Source organism: Idiotropiscis lumnitzeri, chromosome 8 (genome assembly GCF_059441095.1).
Source record: "Idiotropiscis lumnitzeri isolate Australia: NSW breed Sydney's pygmy pipehorse chromosome 8, RoL_Ilum_1.0, whole genome shotgun sequence".
NCBI lineage: Eukaryota > Metazoa > Chordata > Actinopteri > Syngnathiformes > Syngnathidae > Idiotropiscis > Idiotropiscis lumnitzeri.
Window position 1 is genome coordinate 20,781,088 of NC_142398.1, and position 18,651 is coordinate 20,799,738.

Consider the following 18,651-nt stretch of genomic DNA (forward strand, 5'->3'; position numbering starts at 1 on the left):
CAATCGGGTGGTTGCAAACAAAAAAAAAATTATGTGTACCATGATATCACACCCGATACTTACAATTTTGGCATGTCAAGCAATGTTGACAAGCCACTGGTGTCAAACTCATTTTTGTCACCGACCACATTGTGGTTCCAGTTTCCCTTAGAGGGCCGTTATCATTGTGAAATGACGTTTAATCACCTCCTCATATTATTACATCTACAGTACACCACCAACAAATGGATAATTAGATTTAAAATCACCAGTCATGAATAACAGTTTGTACAACAATTGTTAAAGTTACTATAAAAATGTATCAACAAAATGCTTGCAATATGCCAATGTTATTATTAATTACATAAGGCCATTTCAAAATGTTATTACAGATTTTAGCACGCGTCTTGGAAGTTGACACACTTGATTTGGTTCAACAGACCACATAAAATGTTGTGGTGGGCCAGATCTGGCCCACGTGCCTTATGTTTGACACCTATGCTCCAGTTCCAAAGCAATGTTTATAATCATATCAGTTTACATAGCTGGTGTTGCCATACTGTAAAAGAGAGGGGAATGGACATGATAGTCTGATGTACACAGAATATTAAAATATGAAAAATTGTAATCGATAATTTAGCATATAGTAGAGTAAGATAAATAAAGCAAATATTGGGCTATGACCCCAGCTGTTTTATCGCAGTGATGCACAGATCTAGTACTGCTTTATATCACACTTTTCAATATCCTGTTTGCTCCAGTGTGCTCTGTTTGAATTCACAAGAAAACTACTGTCAAGTTGAGATTTCCAATAAGTCAATATTACAGAGGCCATCACCGTCTTAATTTCCTGTTGAGCAGTGAGACAAGACATTTCAGATGGCGAAGAGTGTGCCATTTTTTTTTCATGAAACACATCAGTACTACATGATTGAAATTATAGTCAGGGTTAATATTTAAAAACATAAAAACAGTAAGTGGTTTAAAAAAAATGTGGTAAGTGATTAGAGCGTGCATGCAAATGTCTGTAAAAAAATGGTCATACAGAAAGAGCTGGAAGATGAGAGAAACCAAAGAAAACAGGTTTATAAATGAACGTGAGTTGAAGATAAGTGCGTCTGGGACTGACAAATCATGTAGGATTTGCACAGACAATGATAAGGTAGAGGTTATATTTCAATATCCTATCAATGCAACTGTCGTCGCTATTTGTGTAAAATTAATTACTGCACCTCCATGGCAATAAATCAGAACTACCAAATATTTCACCCACTGTTTTTTTTTCTATTACACACTCCATTACCCCAAACCAAAGATATTTCTTATTGCTAAAGATCATCCATCATGTCTTCACGGGCTAATTTTTAGATGTCTTTTGGCTTGGTTTGCAACACTGTTTATAATGTTAATTTAGTCACGCTGCCTCTGTTCAAATGTAAAAATCAAGCTTATTTAGAATACTGAATATTTATATGCTTTCGTTTGGCAGACCAAATGAAAAAGATTGTCAAAGTGGTACAAATGAATCTCGTGAATGCATAATGACCTCTTTACATATATTGTTAGATGTCCACTTGAAAGTCACAAATGCCATCATAAACAATAGTTCAGTCAGATGCCGATTACGGCGAACAGCCATCAAGTCCCTGACAAAGCTAAGCTAATTTAGAACCTAGCATGCTTAGTACATTAACACACAGTCATTGCTAATTATTGAGGCATGGTCTCTTTAATGATGAAGACAAATGGGCTCATTATTAAGTGTGTGGGTGCGTGTGCGTGTGCGTGTGCGCGTGCGTGTGCGTGTGTCCATGCGTGCTTGTGTGTGTGTGCTCTCATGGAGGCCTATTCAAAACAAGCTCGGCGCATGCATGCAAATTGTAACCTTTACCTTTGTTCATTCTCTGTCTCACGAGGTTAAGTGCATCATTTAGCCTTAGTTGTTGATTTTTGCCTCTTTAAAAAATACAACTCAATATTGCATCCTCATATTTGTCAGTGTGGGCATGTGAGCACGGTTTGAAAAAATAAACTAAGCACCCCGGAGCAAACAAACAAAGTAAGGAATATTTTCCTACAAACGCACTTTTTTTTACTATTCAATAAACATTCAAATGGCGGTGTTTATCATTTCATATGCAGCAGCACATTTTCAGTTGTTGAACAACATTCTTGGAAGGAAACGCCAATAAGCACCCCAAAGTGCATTTTTAAGTAATGACAATATAGGAACACTGTTATATGTGTCGATGAGTGCAGTTATGTTCGTGGATTGTAGTAGAGTCTGTTTGTGTGCACTGTTAATATTGAGTAAAGATGGTGTAGTTCCGATGGTCACCGTTAGGAGGTGCTAAGAGACAAAGGGGCAAAATGAAGCCGTAACAGACGATGTAAAAATACAGAGAAATGAGAGGAATTTGAAAGGACTTGTTGAAATGAAAAGACTAGGGCGACGTTACATGTTTTGATTCTTCTACTTTATTTGTCTTTGTCATAAGGACGCTATACAAAAAACATATTTCAACATGTAACCTCACTGGAATGTGATTGTGAAATGGTGCTCACAAACATTCAATACAAAATTAAATACAATAGTTTTATAAAAGTAACAAAGAAGAACAAACAGAGCCACACCGAATACTTAGACATGCAGTGACAATATAAAAAAATAGACATTTGTTTTCTTTTACTGTACAAACATACATGGACACATATAAATATATAGAAATACAAAAGAGTGTATTTTTAAAATACAAAGATCAATTTGTACAGTTACATTCCATGATAACAAAACAAGAGACAGAGCACAATATTCAAGTGAAACAGTCTTTTCTCACAGACACTGTACATTTGTTGTACGTTGCAAAATTCGATCACTTAACCGTTGGTTTCTCACGCTGGCATCTGTAAACATTACAAATAATGACAGGGAGTTCATTGGCGGAGTCTCCCTCGAAATCACCCACAAACACAACAACAATTGTAGAGTCCGTCCTTTCAGTTTTTTCGTATGAGGTCATTGTGCCACTTCGGTTACAGTGCAGTGTTTTACTCTTCAAGTCTCTCATCTCAAAGCGGTGAGAGCATATTTGGTAAAACAAACAAGACAGCCATTACAATGAGCACAAAGCGTTGATCATATCGATTATGTATGTTTGCACGTTGAAGATTTTCTTTTTCGAGGGTGGTCAAATGACACAGACGAAAACCATGTGATGTCGTTCACTCTTTACGCCTGCCTGACGTCCTGCAGTAGTTTGTTTATCTCATGGACCAGCTCGCTGGCATCCACGGCGGTCTCCTGGCGGCTCTCGCCACGTTTGCCACCCTGGAAGAACACGCCATCGAAATCATCTTCCTCATAGTTCTCCGGAATTTCTTCCATGGCAGGGAGCCATTTGAGGTGTGGTGGCTGTCCGTTGTTGGAGGAGGAGGAGGGAGGGGCCGGGGAAACGTGGTTGTTCCCAATTGAGCCACTTCCTGGATTTAGATAGTGGGTATTGGCAGCCCACGTGGCCACACCTGGGGGATACGCGGGACCCTTGCCACCCGGTAACAAGCCTCTGCGGCTATCCTGAGGAACGGCGTTGTTGCCGCGTCCTTTTTCGCCGGTTGACGATGCTGAATTTGGGCTGGTTTCAGTGCACTCACTATACGAGTCCATATTTGGGGGGAGGAGCCGCTGGAACACACTGTTCATCTCCGTGAGTAGGGAGCCAGCCCCTCCTGCAGGTGCACACGCATCACTTCCTCCTGCGGCGGCACCTCTCGCTGGGCCCGCCTCCTCACTCCCAGGCTCCTTGCCAAAAGTGGAGAAACTCTTGAGCTGCTCCGATTCTTCCGAGGACTGGTCATCGTCAATTTGGGGTTGCTGGGAAGACTCTTCCCCGGGGATGTACATGTTGTTGCGGTAGTCTGAGGAGGATGTGGGCGAGGAGACGGGAGGCATCCAGCACTGGTCGGAGTGTCCCAGGACCCGACATTCGTCCGTGCACAGTCTCATTGCTAAAGGAAAACAACGATAAGCATCAGGAGCGTGTTCAACAAAAGACGGAAAATAAATCTTTCTAAACAAGTGCTCGCTTCAAAATAAGTCAAATCAAGACACATCAGAAGCCTCACAGTACGAGTCCGACATTGCTGTCATCTTTAATACATGTCTAAAATTCTGTAGTGGAAAAGGAACAGATGCAGAAATTCAACAGTGTTTTGGTTTTTTTTTTGCATGACAAGCAGAAAGAATGCATTGACTCTTCATTTTGGAATTGTAATGTACAATAGCTGTTCAATATTTCACAAGGTGGTTCTGTCTTATTCTTAAACCTCCGCTTGATAATTGTCCCCCCCCCCCTTTTTTTTTTTTCCCTCTGCAGCCAATTCATACTTCTAACACTGGGAGCAGATCAGTGCTATTTACAGGATTTGATAAGAATATTGTGGCAGATAAGAAAACAATCACTAGATTAAGATAACTAAATGATTAATTGCTAGATTCCACCCATCTGGCATCAAAGGTGGCTGATAAATTCATATCTGACTGATCTTCACATCACATTACCCGCATCTTTGACATATTCAAGGGAAGCGGGGATCGTCTTGCTTTATCATATCGAGCATGATTGAAAATCTAAACAAATTAAATCTATTCGAGAGAAACCGAGATAGGGTAATCCTACCCTTTCCTTCGCAATTGTTTTGACATATTGCCACAACAACAACAACAAAAAAAACAAAGGAGGGTGGTGGGGAGTGGATGCCACTCCTCCCTTTATATCACAATTAAGAAGTAAAAGAAATAGACGCTCTATGAGTGAGTGAGTGATTGAATGAGTGAGTGAGTGAGTGAGTGAGAGAGAGAGAATAACATAATTCAAAAAGCAATTACTGTGAATTCTCTTCAGTTCAGACATGAAAGTGCAACACTGTCACTCAACAGAGAGGGAAAAAAAGAGAAAGGAAAGAAAATGGAGGAAAGGGGAAAAAAAACAGCACCCTGAGACGCATAGCGATGAGTGACAGGCGACTCATCTCCGCTCCGGGGAGGATTTTACAGACACGACTCGGGGGGTAGATAACACACACACGCACACACACACACACACACACAGAGTGACACAAACAGCCCGGCACACTGTAACCTCTCTCGGTGTGATAACAAGCGTGGAAATAGGGTCTGTGTGGAAGAATGGGCAGAGTACAATGGGATTGTGTTTTGGCCGTGCTGAATGGCTGTATAGGCCGGCGTATGGACTATTAGTTGGCTCAGGTCTGACCTGTCCAGAGTGCTAAAATTTGTCAGGCGGGATGTCCACAAAATTGCCAGAAGCAGTGCAGAGGAAACAGCTCAATTCAGTTCACTTCCACAAGAATATTACCTCTGCCAAGGAGGTTTGTGTGTTTTCTTTCCTGGCTTCATTTGTGCCCAACTTTGTTAAGTCAGACTGTTTTGATGACGGGTAAATGAATAATTGTGCATTGTGTCTTAGGAGTAAATCACATTTTTTTACAGTGGGTTATCATCGCTATCACATCTCATTCACTAGCAGCCGAGTAAAAAAAAAGAAGAGTAAAAAAAAAAAATAATAATAAATTGGATCTTTGACGTCTTTATCCGTCAATGGCAGTAAATGAGTTAAAAGCTTTGAATGAAAAATGTTCGCAGGGTCAAAAGTTTCTTTCTGCTCATATTTAACAAATTGAAACCATTCTCTGTATATGCTATTTCAAACTCCCCAAACATCTTCATCATTTCCACGCCAAAATTAATTAGAGGTGTGATTGTGTTCTGAGGCGTGTTGGAGGTGTGTGCCTCAGCAGATCAGTCGCCAATTGAACGGTTGGAACAAGACACAGGCAAGGGTGGGGGGGGCAGAATCCATGTGTTACATCCGGGTATCTTACCTGGATGGTGGCGGTGGTGCATTTCAAGATGTATCAGGTCAGAAAAGCCTTCCCCCAGCAACAGCCTGTCCACGGGGGATTCTCTCCCCATTTCACAATCACTGTCCCCCGCCTCGCTGTCCCCACGTCCACTGTCCTTCAGGCTGAACTTGTCCATGTCTTGTAATGCATACCTAGATGCGTTAAAAGTTAAAAGAACGGACAATATTGTAAATTTGATGTCCTGTTGTGTTTTAGGGTTCGTTTTATTGAGTCAAATCCAGTTTTTTTAACACATTTTCTGCCAACAGTCCGAAGAAACTTATATCAAACATTTCAAGTCAATCAAATGACATGTAAAATTTCCATACTCCAAATTTGTTCCCAGGGCAGACGAGAATTACGTAATTGGGACATTCAGAGGAATGAGCTGAATATTTTCACAAGTAAATGGCACGGGTATGTATGTTGACATTTGGAATATGGAAAAGAAGACAAACTGCACAACAGGTTGTTGAACACGTGGCACAGATGTAACTCAAAGACAATAAAGTGATTTTTAAAAGGGGAATAAAAATATACAGGCAGTGTTGGGGCCGAGGGATTACCTGTAGCTGCGAGAGTATTTGTTGCCACGGAAACTGGGTCTGGGTTGGTACTGGCCCTGATGAAGCATGGACAGAAGCTGTGAGACTTGCTGTATCCAAAAATAACAAAACAAAATGAAGCAAATAAACAAAAAAAAAAAATGGAAAGGGTCGGGGGGGTGGAACGGGAATAACAGATGGGAAATAAAGGAGATAGCGAGAGAGACAAGACAAGACAAAAAAACGGATGAGTACACAAAATGAATGATGGAGAGGCTGCTCAATATGGATGACACAAAATGGACGCTGTTAAAACAAAAAAACAAAAAAGGGGGGGGTGCGCTCGCGGGAGAGCGAACCTTGGTGAATTCGGAGACGCATGACTGAGGGTCGGGACAAGGTGCGAACAAAGTAAAGACAAAGACAAGAAACTATCATTACACTTGATGGGTGTTGCGTAATCCACAACTACAAGGAAATTCTACCACACACACACACACACACAGTGTGATTGAGTGAGTGAGTGATTGAGTGAGTGAGTGAGTCAGTCATGCGCGTGTGTGTGCGTGTGTGTGTGCGCTCACCTCCACTTGTGGCGTTGTATGTGCCAGCTCCAAAGCAAAGCTCTCTGGAATGTGATTGGACGAGATTGTCACCAGGCTGTTCAGGGATTGGCGACTGTGGTGATTCTGCCTGCTCCCCATCTGGGCTCGGTCCAGCGGGGGCGTCGCTGACGGCGAACGGTGATGGGATCTGATTGGCAGGGTACCGTTCACCGTGGGAACCAGGGTGATGTCTCCCTTGTGGATCTGCCGCGAGGGCTTCCTGGGGTGGTGCTGGTGGGTGGATTCTGCCACCCGGCAGTTGTAAGATTGCCTCGTCTCCTTCTTCTCTCTGTTGCAGTGAGCCGCAAACATCACCATGATTACCAGCAGCACGGCGCAGATGGCTCCCAGGGAGATGATGATAATCAGGGAGGCATCCAGCGGAGACTCTCCTTGGTCCATCACTTGGACGTGGTTCTCGATGTTCTCATTGAGGTTGATCCGTAGAACTGCTTTGGCGCTGAGGCTCTCACTTCCTTGATCTCTCACCACGACAGTGATCTCAGCGTGCTCGTGAGGGAAGTTCTCCAGACTGGCGTTGGCGTGAATTTCACATGTTCTTGGCTCAATCGCGAAGAAGCCTTCTTCATTGCCACTGACAATGGAGCAAACGAGCTCAGAATTGATCCCCGTGTCACGGTCGGTCGCCTGGACCATGGTCACGACATGTCCGGCTTCGGTGAACTTTGACACCGGAACATCAGCGCTGAAGTTCCACAGCTGGGGGACCACAATCACTGGCGGGTTGTCATTCTCATCCAGGATGTTTAGAACAATGGTGGCGTTGCTGAGCAGTGGTGGCTTTCCGGCATCTTTGGCCTGCACGATAAAGGAGATGCGACTCACATCCTCCCTGTCAAACGTGCGCAGCGCGTAGATTGCGCCGTTGGAGGGGTCGATGGTGACGTACGTGGAAATGGAGCTCCCGTGAATTGAGCTCTCCAGGATGGAGTAGAGCACCTGTCCATTGACGTCCAGATCGGGGTCTGTTGCCATGATGGAGGTCAAATAAGCCCCTGGAGCATTGTTCTCAGATTTAAAGATCTCAAACTGTCCCTTCTCAAAATGGGGCGGGTTGTCGTTCTCGTCCGTGACGTGCACAGTGAAGTGTTTGACTGTGGAGAGGCTCGGAGTCCCTCGGTCCTCTGCCACCACTGTCAGACTGAACTCTGACCTCTTCTCTCGGTCCAGAGACACATTAGTCAGAATCATGTAGTTGTTTTCGTAGGTTTTCTGTAGTTTAAAATAACCTTGGCCGTGAAGTTTACACTCCACCTCGCCATTAAAACCAGAATCCAAGTCCTCCACCCTGACTAAAGCTACAAATGTGTCCAGTGGAGCAGCCTCGGAGATATAAGCGGCATCCCCGTTGCCCTGGGAGGACATAATATTTATACTGATCTCTGGTTTATTGTCGTTGACGTCAACCACCTTGACCAGGATCTTGCAGTGAGCTGGCATGGAGTTTGGACCCATATCCTGCGCTTGCACGTCAATGTCATAAGAATTTGCAGTCTCATAGTCTACACGAGCAATGAGGGTCAGGTGACCACTGTCAGGGTTCATTTTGAACGTCTCCATGATTTTGGGAGACACGTGACTGCTGAATGAATACACAATTTTGGCATTGGTCCCGTCGTCTGCGTCAGTGGCGTTTAAATCAATTAACAGTGTTCCAACAGGTGCATTTTCGGGAAGATTTATCACATACGAGGACTTGTCAAAAACAGGGCTGTTGTCATTTGAATCTGCGACGCTGATCTTAAGCAGGGTGGTTCCGGTTCGGGACAGAACACCCCTATCAAAAGCGGTGTATTGAAGTTCGTAACTGGAGCGCACCTCCCGATCCAGCTCTCGGAGCACCACCAGCTCCGCATATTTTGCCCCATCGGTTCTGGACTGTATTTCGATGTTAAAAAAATGGTTGGGCTCTAAGGCGTAGCTGTACAGGGAGTTTTCGCCCACGTCTGGGTCTGTGGCGCTGTCCAGGGGGATGCGCGCTCCCACGGATGCGCTCTCGGAAATTTCAATGGGGATTATGGCACGGGCGAACTGTGGCGCGTTGTCGTTGATGTCCAACACTTCCACTTCGACGTGAAAAAGCTGCAAGTGCTCCGTGGGCAACGTGAGCACGTCGAATTGAATCGAGCAGTTGAGGTTCTTTTCACAAAGTTTTTCTCGATCAATTCTGGACTTGATGCTTATTTCTCCGTCCTGCTCGCGCACCGTGAGGAAGGACGAACTGCCTCGTTGCATGGCTCGGAAGCGCAGTAAGACCGAGCTCGGAAGTTTAGCCAGAACATCCGCGACATCATCTTTTAGACGACCAATAACCGTGCCAACCTTCTGTTCCTCATAAATCTGATATCGCAATGTCTTACCGGAGACGTGAAGCGTTGCCAGCACGAAAACGATGAAAAATCCCCACATTCTCATCCGAAAGAGTCCCATCATTACGTCCTTTTGTGGTCGAAATCAAGTAAAAAGAAGCTCCAAAATGTTGCACGGGTCACTTCCAGATTAGATTTAGGCAACTGCGTGAGGTGCTCCTCGTTGCATATTGCTCCTCGATCTTGCCACAATAATACATTCATATGCAATATTGTCTCAAGTTGCACCAATTTAGATTAAAAAAAATGCCCCCAGTCTGCTGTCATCCAGATCTGTTGCGCGCATGGAGTTCGCATAACAGCCTTGTGGTATCTCTCTGGATCTCCCCTCCCTGCGCCTTTCGCTCTCTTCCTCTCTCTCTCTCTGACTGAGGCGTCTTTGCACCGAGACTCCCTCAAAATAACCCGCCTCAACTACATTAGCTTCTTCTTCAGTCTAATACTGGCTAGGGGCCCACACAAACTGGCGAAGGAGGCGCAAAAGGGGATGAAAAGAAAAAAAAAATAAGGGAGGGGGGGGGACTCCGCCATGCGGGAATTTACACAGTAACCACACAATAATCCACCCCCATCGACAAGCAATAAACTAAACCTGTCGAAGAAAACATTCATTCACAGTTCTCATGCTCTGTGACGTTTTCACTATACTATAAAACCACAGGAGGATCTACAAGACCCCGCCTTGGGTCTGTTCTGCTCGACAGTAAGGAGGCACAAGCTTAGTCTTAAAAAAAAAAAAAAAAATTCTAAACATGGTCAACTCAATCATGACCAAAAGCATGACTCATACTGGCAAGGAAACTTTCTAGCAGCTGTGCGTTAACTGCTGCGTAAAAAAGCACGAGAAGTCCTGTGCTTGCTGATCTGAAGTTGCAGTCCACACTTGTCCCTCTTTCCCTCTGAGTTCTTTGTTGTGGGGGTTTAGGGCCCATTATGCTTTTTTTTTTCGCATCACCTGTGCTTGTGTGAGAATAGAAGCCTCTTAAGCTGTGTGGCAAATCGTATTAAAGTGGCGTCTAATGGATGCATTTAAATATTGGGTCACACTGTGAAACACTTCTCGTCTCGTGCAAAAATCTATTCATCGACACTGCAAACTCCTCAACAGGATGGATGTTGGATTATGGATACAACACAATTAAACAAACAAACAAAAAAAAAAACGGCACCATTTAGTGTTGAATTTAAGTAAATGCGAATTTGCTTTTCGAGCGAGGGGACATGGGGTGAGAGAGCTTTAACGAATGTGCGCAACGGGCACCGTGTATTTTAGATACCATCTGGCGCGGTTTGTTTGGCACCAGAACCCGGCGATTACAGCCGACTAAACAAGACTTTCAGCGAACCCGCTCTCAAATGTGAGGAAATTAGCTGTCATGGAGGATTTTAAAACAGCAAGCAGCCGTTCCCGACATATTTATATAATTTGCTCGTACGCAAAGTTGCGGAGCCTCAAAGGCACATTTGGAGTCAAATTAATGTGGACTGGAGTTGATTAAGATAGGTGACCAAAAAAACCACATCGTTGAACAAAACGAGAAAGACATTTGAAAGTCTGGAAGAAAATACAAGAACAGCTGCGACATTTAAAATTGTCGAAGCGGAACATCATTAACCACCAGACAAAAATTGCTGTCAGTAAAAATTGCAGAAATCTCAACAATAAATTATGTTAAGTATGTTGTTTTGTTTGATGAATGTGTTTCCGTGTATTATATAAAGACACAATATTTTACGAGCAGGTATCACAGTGAAACAAACTATAAGAATGAAATGCCTTCAATTGGCACAAAAAAAAACAAAAAAACTTGAATTCAACAATGAATGTCTATTCATCACCCGAGTCTACGTCTGTCTGCATAAGATTAGCATTCATTCCCCGTTATGCACATTATTCAGCGTAGTGCGCTTGGTATTTAAACAGGTTTGATGCAGGCGCCGAACATTTCCATGCCTCCAAATGCTCACAATGCAGTAATGCAATTACTTCTTGCGTCCCAGAGAAACTAATCACATTTGGGGAACAAAGTCAGCTCTTGGGTTTATATGAAAGAAGACGGGGGCAAAAAAAAAAAAAAGAGAGAGAGAGAGACAGAGTTAGAGGGGGAGGGGCTCTTAAACAGAGTGCAGAATAAAACAATTAACGTATAGACGGGCGCATCATCTAAATAAAAAGCAGATGGAGGCTTAATACGTTTAGGCACGCTGCATAAGCAGAGGAGCCGAACAAACACAAGCCATTTGATGCTTTGGAATAGCAATAATTGGGTTAAACATATTCATCTTTTGCAGCAGGTGCAAGGATGTTATACCAAGTGCGTTACTGCCGCTTAAGTTCAACTTCGGAAGAACATGACTTGGATTTTGGCTGTGGTGGGAGGTCAAGGCCTTCTCTGCTGGCCGAACATAATCAAGAAAAAAAATGATCAAATTCTTCACATTGATGTCATATTATATCCGAGTGTTGAATTTTTAGGTGAGTTTTCATCCAATCACAATTCCGCCAGCTCTTGTTGCCGGGCAGATTTCACAATAGCAGAAGCCATTTTCAAGACGGGGTTTTCAAGAGAAGCTCGGTTGTCCAACACTCGCTCAGTAGTGTGTACGTGTCTTTCTGTATATTATTTTCCCAACCGTGCTGTCTTAAATGATCGTATTATGAGGGGGATTGATTAAAGTAGGACTAAGTCGGACTTCACTGAAGGCCTAGATGTGAAATACACGGCCCGCCGCTGGATTTTTTTTACATATCAAAAGCACAAACAACAAACATTGTACAAGTGTTGTGAAATTTCCAACTTCGTAGTCTTAAAGTGATAACTGTCGCTAACACCATGGTGATCTTTGTGTTGGACCCCCCCACCAACACAGACCCTGCACCCCAGATTTAAGTCGGGAGGAATGCTCGTGTCCACGCATGTCCGCGTGATGCTGGTGCTTTCCTTGTAGAGGCACGCGAGCATCTGTCGCTTCGTCTGCCCACTCATTGTCACATATTCAATTAGCAGCGATTTGGTGGATTCCCTTTCCAAAGGGGCGGGGCCACCGCAGAGACATTGTGTGAGTTTGCTTTCACATGCGTTGAAGGGAGAAGTTGGCAGCCCCTTTCCCCAACCCACCTCAAACACACACACACACACACACACACACGCACGTTGCAGTGATTGTTATTCATCAGGGAATGGTGCCTCTCCCCCCTCGTCTTCACTTTCATTGGGGGTCCATCGAGCTTTATTACTTTATGACTCGTTGGCCACCATTGTGAGTGTGTGTGCTTTCAGACGTGACAGAGTGCACAACCTTGTTCTTGTTCACGGTGCGCACTCGCAGCGCAACATATTGCAAGCGATGCCAACAGTTGGGTGACAAATTTATAGCCCAAGCGGAACTACGAGGCAAAGAAAGAATGCGTCTGGTCACCTTTGAAGTGGGCCACATTGCTGTATGCGCTCTTCTTGTCCCTCCGCACCGCAGCCAGTGAAAAGAACAGCTTTATTGCTTTTTTACAGACTTTACTGGCTATGCTCGTTGGAGAACCATATAAAATATTCATATTTCTTTTTTTTTTTTTCTCTGTAACACCAGAGATTAAATGTTCTTTTACTTGTGATGCAATTTAACATTTAAATTATTTGATTAGAATGAATTGTATCCCGTCCTCTTGCATTATGTTTTATTCTCTTCTATTTATTTGCCTGATAAAGAGGAGGTTTGGAAATGGGTCCAAAAGCGTGGGGATTATAATGAACTAGAGGATAGACACAGTTTTCTTTGGTATATCTGCCTGGTGACCAGAGACGGCCACACGCGTCATCGTCCCTCCATCCTTATTCATAAAATAATCGTACTGTGTCCTTTTAAAGCGCTTCTGTCTTCGCATTTCACCTAAAAAACGGATTTGTACATATATTAGCCACTTTGGATGAATAGCCGTGGGTCTCCACGTGATCAGATGGGGTATTATAAACCGTAATTTCCAGACTATAAAACACACCTTTATATAAGCTGCAGTAGCTCTTTTAGGAAAAAACGAAAAAACAAAAAAAACGATACAAAAACAGATTGTTAAAGCAGTGCCTTTGAAAACGGCAACAACTTTGCTAATTAAAACAGAACAGACCCAAAAGAAAAAAAAAACGAGATTTATTTAGCATATTTTCTTAACTACAGAGCGCCCCTAGTGGTGAAAGAAAAATCCACAGAAAAGCCACACCGTTGTATGAGCCGAATGGTTCAAAATCGAGGAAAAAAGTAACGGCTTATACTCCGGAAAAATACGGTATATAATAAAAAAAACCCTAAGTCACTTTTTACCCACCAAAAATTGCTGAATGATACGTCCAGAGTATACCGGAACCATTCTCAGGCTCTTTTCGTCACACGAGGCAAATTCACAGCTGAACTTGTGTCGCTCCGTAGAGATGGCTGTATTTATTGCACTTCAATCTCTTTGCTCAAATGAAACTCAACAAGATGCTTATTTTGGCTCTCGATTGCCACAACCGTATCTATCCACAACGTCTTTCTCGTTCTCTCGCATTTGAACTCTCAGTGAAAGGACGATTACACAGCATTACAAGATTTCATTCTGCTCCCAGTGCAAATATTTGAATTCGACACACGCGACACTCGACTGGACTTCAGAGACGATTAAAGGGATGGACGGAAAACCCGCTTCCAGACTTGCTTGGTCTTTTTTTTCTTTAAATTCTCATCCTCCGTCCCAGACTGATGGACGAAACGGCCACATGCTGGCTACGTTACTATGCGTCCAAATGAAAAGTTCAAGCAGATAATCTTGTTCACCTTTTAGCCAAACATGACGTAAATCCATGTACACTCAGATTGTCTAAATTATCTGCTCGGTTCTTTTATCAAAACTTTTTTTTTTGGGCGTCTGGATTAAAGCTTCCCCGCTTTGGCGTCCCTTTGTTACTATTTGAAAATGACAAACCGTGTTCAGACGCAGCTGTACATCAGTGCAAATTAGTGTCGAGTGGAATCCTACAAAACATTTATCTCCGTTCTTACACAGCTGCTTTTTTTTTTTTTTTTCGAGATGAGAGTTGCTTCGTGAAATGATGATACCCATGGAAAATGTACATTAATTAGCGCACACTTTAGAACCCTCAGCTCGATATTATTTTGTTTTCAATGCGTTGCAGGAGTCACCGTGACTGAGCAGAGAAAACAACGGTTAGTCACTCGAAAGCGGGAAATGCCGCCACATCTCACGTTATTGTGCTTTGCATGCGTCGGCCTTGTCATGTGTAACTTGTCTTGTCAACGGTGATGAGCTTGCGTTTGCGTGTGATTGACATGTTGTTAGTTTTTCGGGAACGCCGTCATCCCTGATACGATGCCTCGTGACTGACAGCTAATTTTGCGGCCTGGAGATTTGTCTTTTAGAAAGAGAAGTCGCTCAGTGACGCGCTTGGTCCAAACAGATGCGGGTCCATCGAGTGGGATTTCTTTGATGTAGCGAGTGTCTCACGATGGTAATGAAGACTGCCCGAGTATTGCCCATCATCTGAAAGAGACTCGTTTTTGGACCCCAAAAGACATTTCATGTGCGTGGCATCAGCGCTTTTGTAGGAGTGTGATTTGAGACGACATGCAAATGACTTTTGACTGATGCATTTACAAAGCGGCATATTTTCGGCAGTGTGGTTTTGATGACAAACCTGTGATGTTTCCATAAACCCAAAAGGGAAAAAGAAAATATTCAAACGGTTTTGCGGGTCGTTTCGACTTCTTGTTTGATGTTGGAAATGAAGTCGAAGAAATAGCAGCATAAGTCACACACAATATAATTTAACTCAAAGCAGAAATTGTTGGCGCTCCCACCGCATATGTACACACACACACACACACACACACACACACACACAAGCATAACAAGCTACAGTGACTCGCTAGGCAGGCACCAGACTGATGGGTTTGGGTTCACGGAGAAAGAAAGCCGAAGTACTGTTTTGTCTTCGTGCCAGAAAGCCCTCGTTGTTTCCCCTGAGCTCAAATCCAACAACCTGGATTGATTAGAGGCAAGAACACGAGCTTTAATAACGCAGACTTATACTGAGGCTCCTTTGTGTCGAGCCCACCCATTCATGCGTGCGCAAGTGTGCACCGCCATTGTTTGTGCACGTCGGTGAGCATGAAGCAACACTCTGGAAGGGATAAGATCCGAACAGGAACGTTGCAGGATATGTTAAAGTGACCCCCAGTGACCCACATCTTGGGAGGGGGGGGGCAGATTTATGATAAAACAGTCGTAGAATGCTCAGGTCAACTGATTATTTAATGATGGAAGGGGCTTGGTGGGGCGACTCAAGCTTGAATGAGAGAGTGGTGATGAAAAGGAAAGGTGGAGAAACGTTTAAAAACCCGAACAAGACCCCTCCCTGGGTGACCCCTTTTCGGAGCTGAAGACTGTAAACAAGATTAGGTTACCGCTTTTCGAACAGGACATTGACTTGTGTTCTGTCCAAAAACGAACAACCATCCACGCTCACAAAGCCACCTTGGGGCAATTTTGAGTGTCCAATCAACGTACCATGCACGTTTTTTGGAATGTGGGAGGAAACCGGAGTACCCGGAGAAAATCCACGTATGCACAAGGCCAACATGCAAACCAGGAAGGTCGTAGCCAGAATAAAACCGCGCAACTCTCAGGTTTAAGGCGGACGTGCTAACCAGTCATCCAGACTTTGAGCATTACTGTGTCGAATATTGACTTCGTAAACATTGTCAATGGTTGTAAAAGTAAGGAGGCGTAAAAGGGTGTCAAAATTTGAGATCTTGAAAGTGTGAGGGGAACGAGAGGAGAGTGCTACGTGTTTGACAGAGAGGTGAAGGAGTGAAGCAAAGAATATAGAAGAGGAACATTGACTTGGATCGTGCGTCCTCTGCATGACAAAAACCCTTTTCAACATCTCACCATTGTTTATTAAAAACACCACCAGACTGATTCATGACAACCTTTATAGAGTGCCAGAATGCTTGCAGCATCTATTAGTTGGTAAAAAAAAAAAAAAAAAAAAAAGCCCAACTGTAGAATAGTTGAGCGGAAAATGTGATTCCGAACGGGTACAAAGTGAATTTCGACAATCTTTTGTTGCCGGACGCTTTTTCCAATGTGATGTTGCAGCGACATTAACAAATTGTGACGGTGTCATTTTTGGAGTGGTTCTCCTGTGAGGAGGATTCTTCTGCTGAGGAACGCTTAGCATGGTGTTTCAAGTTTAAGCGGGGGGGATTTGGGACACAATCCTAACAGTGAACAGGAATGTTCTGTCGGCTCAGCATGCAGTCAGCTGCAGAAATAGAGGAGGAAAGAGGAACTCTTGCAGGAAACAACACATTTGGATGGGTGAAGCGCAGTGGAAGCTGGACGCCAGAATAAGCCACAAAAAAAAAATCAATAAGTCAATTGAAATGAATGGACGACTGGTTAGCACGATGGCCTCGCAGTTCGGAGATGCAGCGTTTGATTCCAGCTTCTTGTGTGGAGTTTGCATGTTCGCCCCATGCCTGGGTGGCTTTTCTCCGGGTACTCCCGTTTCCTGCCACGTTCCAAAAACAACTGAAGCGCAATAAACAACTAACAAAAGAACTCCCAATAACAAACGAAAATAAGTCCTGACCACACAACAAAGAACGAACAAATGTGACAAAAAAACAGAATTGCTAAAACCGGAATGACTTCTGAGTGAAACTACAAGTTAAATTCACACGATAGACTAGCAAACAAGCAACAATAGTCCAGCGAATATCTTCTACTTCTCCAGCAACTATATACCCAGCTGATTGGAATGTCAGGCAGGTGTGCATGGGAGGCTCCGCCCATCCACCAGACATGTGACTGGAAAAATACCACAAGTCAGCCACAGAAAGTGACAATTGAGGACAGTATATATTGCGTGGGAGAATGAATAACTGAGTATGAGAAACAGACGAATGTGGCAACATTGAGGAGTTCAGTGATTACGATTTGGTTTTTGATTGGTTTCGTTGGTTGTTTTCATTTCATTATGCAAGGCATCAACATCACATTGCTGTCAGTGATGACAGATAAAGTATGTCATACGTGCAAAAGTACAGAAATCATCTAATCATCGTTGCTGTCATACTGTTTTGCAAAATCAAACCAAAACAACGTGCATATATTTCCTGCTCGGCAATGTGGGCGTGTCATAAAAAAAAAAATGTCTCCAAAAGTATTGTCAAATTTGCAATTTCTTTTCCTTTGTCAAAGACGAATACAAATGTGTGTTCTTTCAGCACATGAGCGATCATAAACGTAATGCTGCAGTGCTGTCGCAAATCATCCGACGACACCTGACAAGTCGGCGTCACCCTTTTCTCTTTTATTGAAGGCGCTTCTCAGCTAACAAGCCATAAATCACCCCCAATGATTTGGCCGTCCCTGAGAAAAGGCTAACGTAAGAAGGTGATCATTTATTTTGCTTCTCGCAAGCTCCAACAGTTATACACTGCAAATGAAAAAAAAAAAAAAAAAGTCTCCCCGTAGCCTCATCTCGGGCGGCGGAGAATCGGAGCGAGTAAAGCGAACCGTATAAAACAAACATTGAGGGTCTACCTCACTCCACTGTCGTGTGATTACGGAAAAATACACAGACAAATACATTTGCTTGATTATTATGCCCTCTGCGGCTTCTTCCTCCCATTTGAATGCTGTTAAACAGGCATCCATCATAATTAGGCAAATTAATTCCTGCGTGCAACACATCATCATCATCATCAACACGAGCATTCACGCTTGATTGCTTTCATATCCAGCAAGAGCTCGCCCGCATCCCACTCGTTCAGTCACTCTTCAGTAAGCACGTGACGCAGCCACCGAGGGATGGTGCCTTCCATTTGGATTCCAAACAAGACAGGATGGGGCGATCCACCATGCTCATCCAAAATCGTTACAAAAGCGGCTCATGTGGTGAACGAATTTCGTCCGGTTGCGTCTGGAGGGATGAAGCGTCAGAATGTTGATAAAGTGTCAAATCTGAGATCATCTTTTCAATGAATCATTTTTTGCGCTATATATTTGGGGGAGGGTGATGGAGGCGTGTGGCGCAAAGATTGGGTGACCGATTGAAATTTGCATGAAGGGAATCCAAGATGTTAGACGAGCGCTAGGATGGAAAAAGTGGTGCATCTCGAGTTTTCGTCGAGCCGCTGCTTCTCCACATT

The 18,651-nt window shown here is 43.6% G+C and overlaps 1 protein-coding gene across 2 annotated transcripts; it reads right to left on the minus strand.

Moving 5' to 3' along the window:
* Positions 1-2,434: 2,434 nt before the first annotated feature.
* Positions 2,435-9,935, minus strand: pcdh18a (protocadherin 18a). 2 transcript variants are annotated; one of them, XM_088303731.1, is made up of 4 exons: positions 7,031-9,935; positions 6,468-6,523; positions 5,881-6,053; positions 2,435-3,984 (listed from the first exon to the last, which is right to left on the minus strand). In XM_088303731.1, the coding sequence occupies exons 1-4, from the start codon at positions 9,503-9,505 to the stop codon at positions 3,209-3,211; spliced, it is 3,480 nt and encodes a 1,159-aa protein (XP_088159857.1). In that variant the 5' UTR covers positions 9,506-9,935; the 3' UTR covers positions 2,435-3,208. The 2 variants fall into 2 exon arrangements, with proteins under 2 accessions (XP_088159857.1, XP_088159856.1); XM_088303730.1 differs by having other exon boundaries at positions 6,468-6,556.
* Between the last annotated feature and the right edge of the window lie 8,716 nt (positions 9,936-18,651).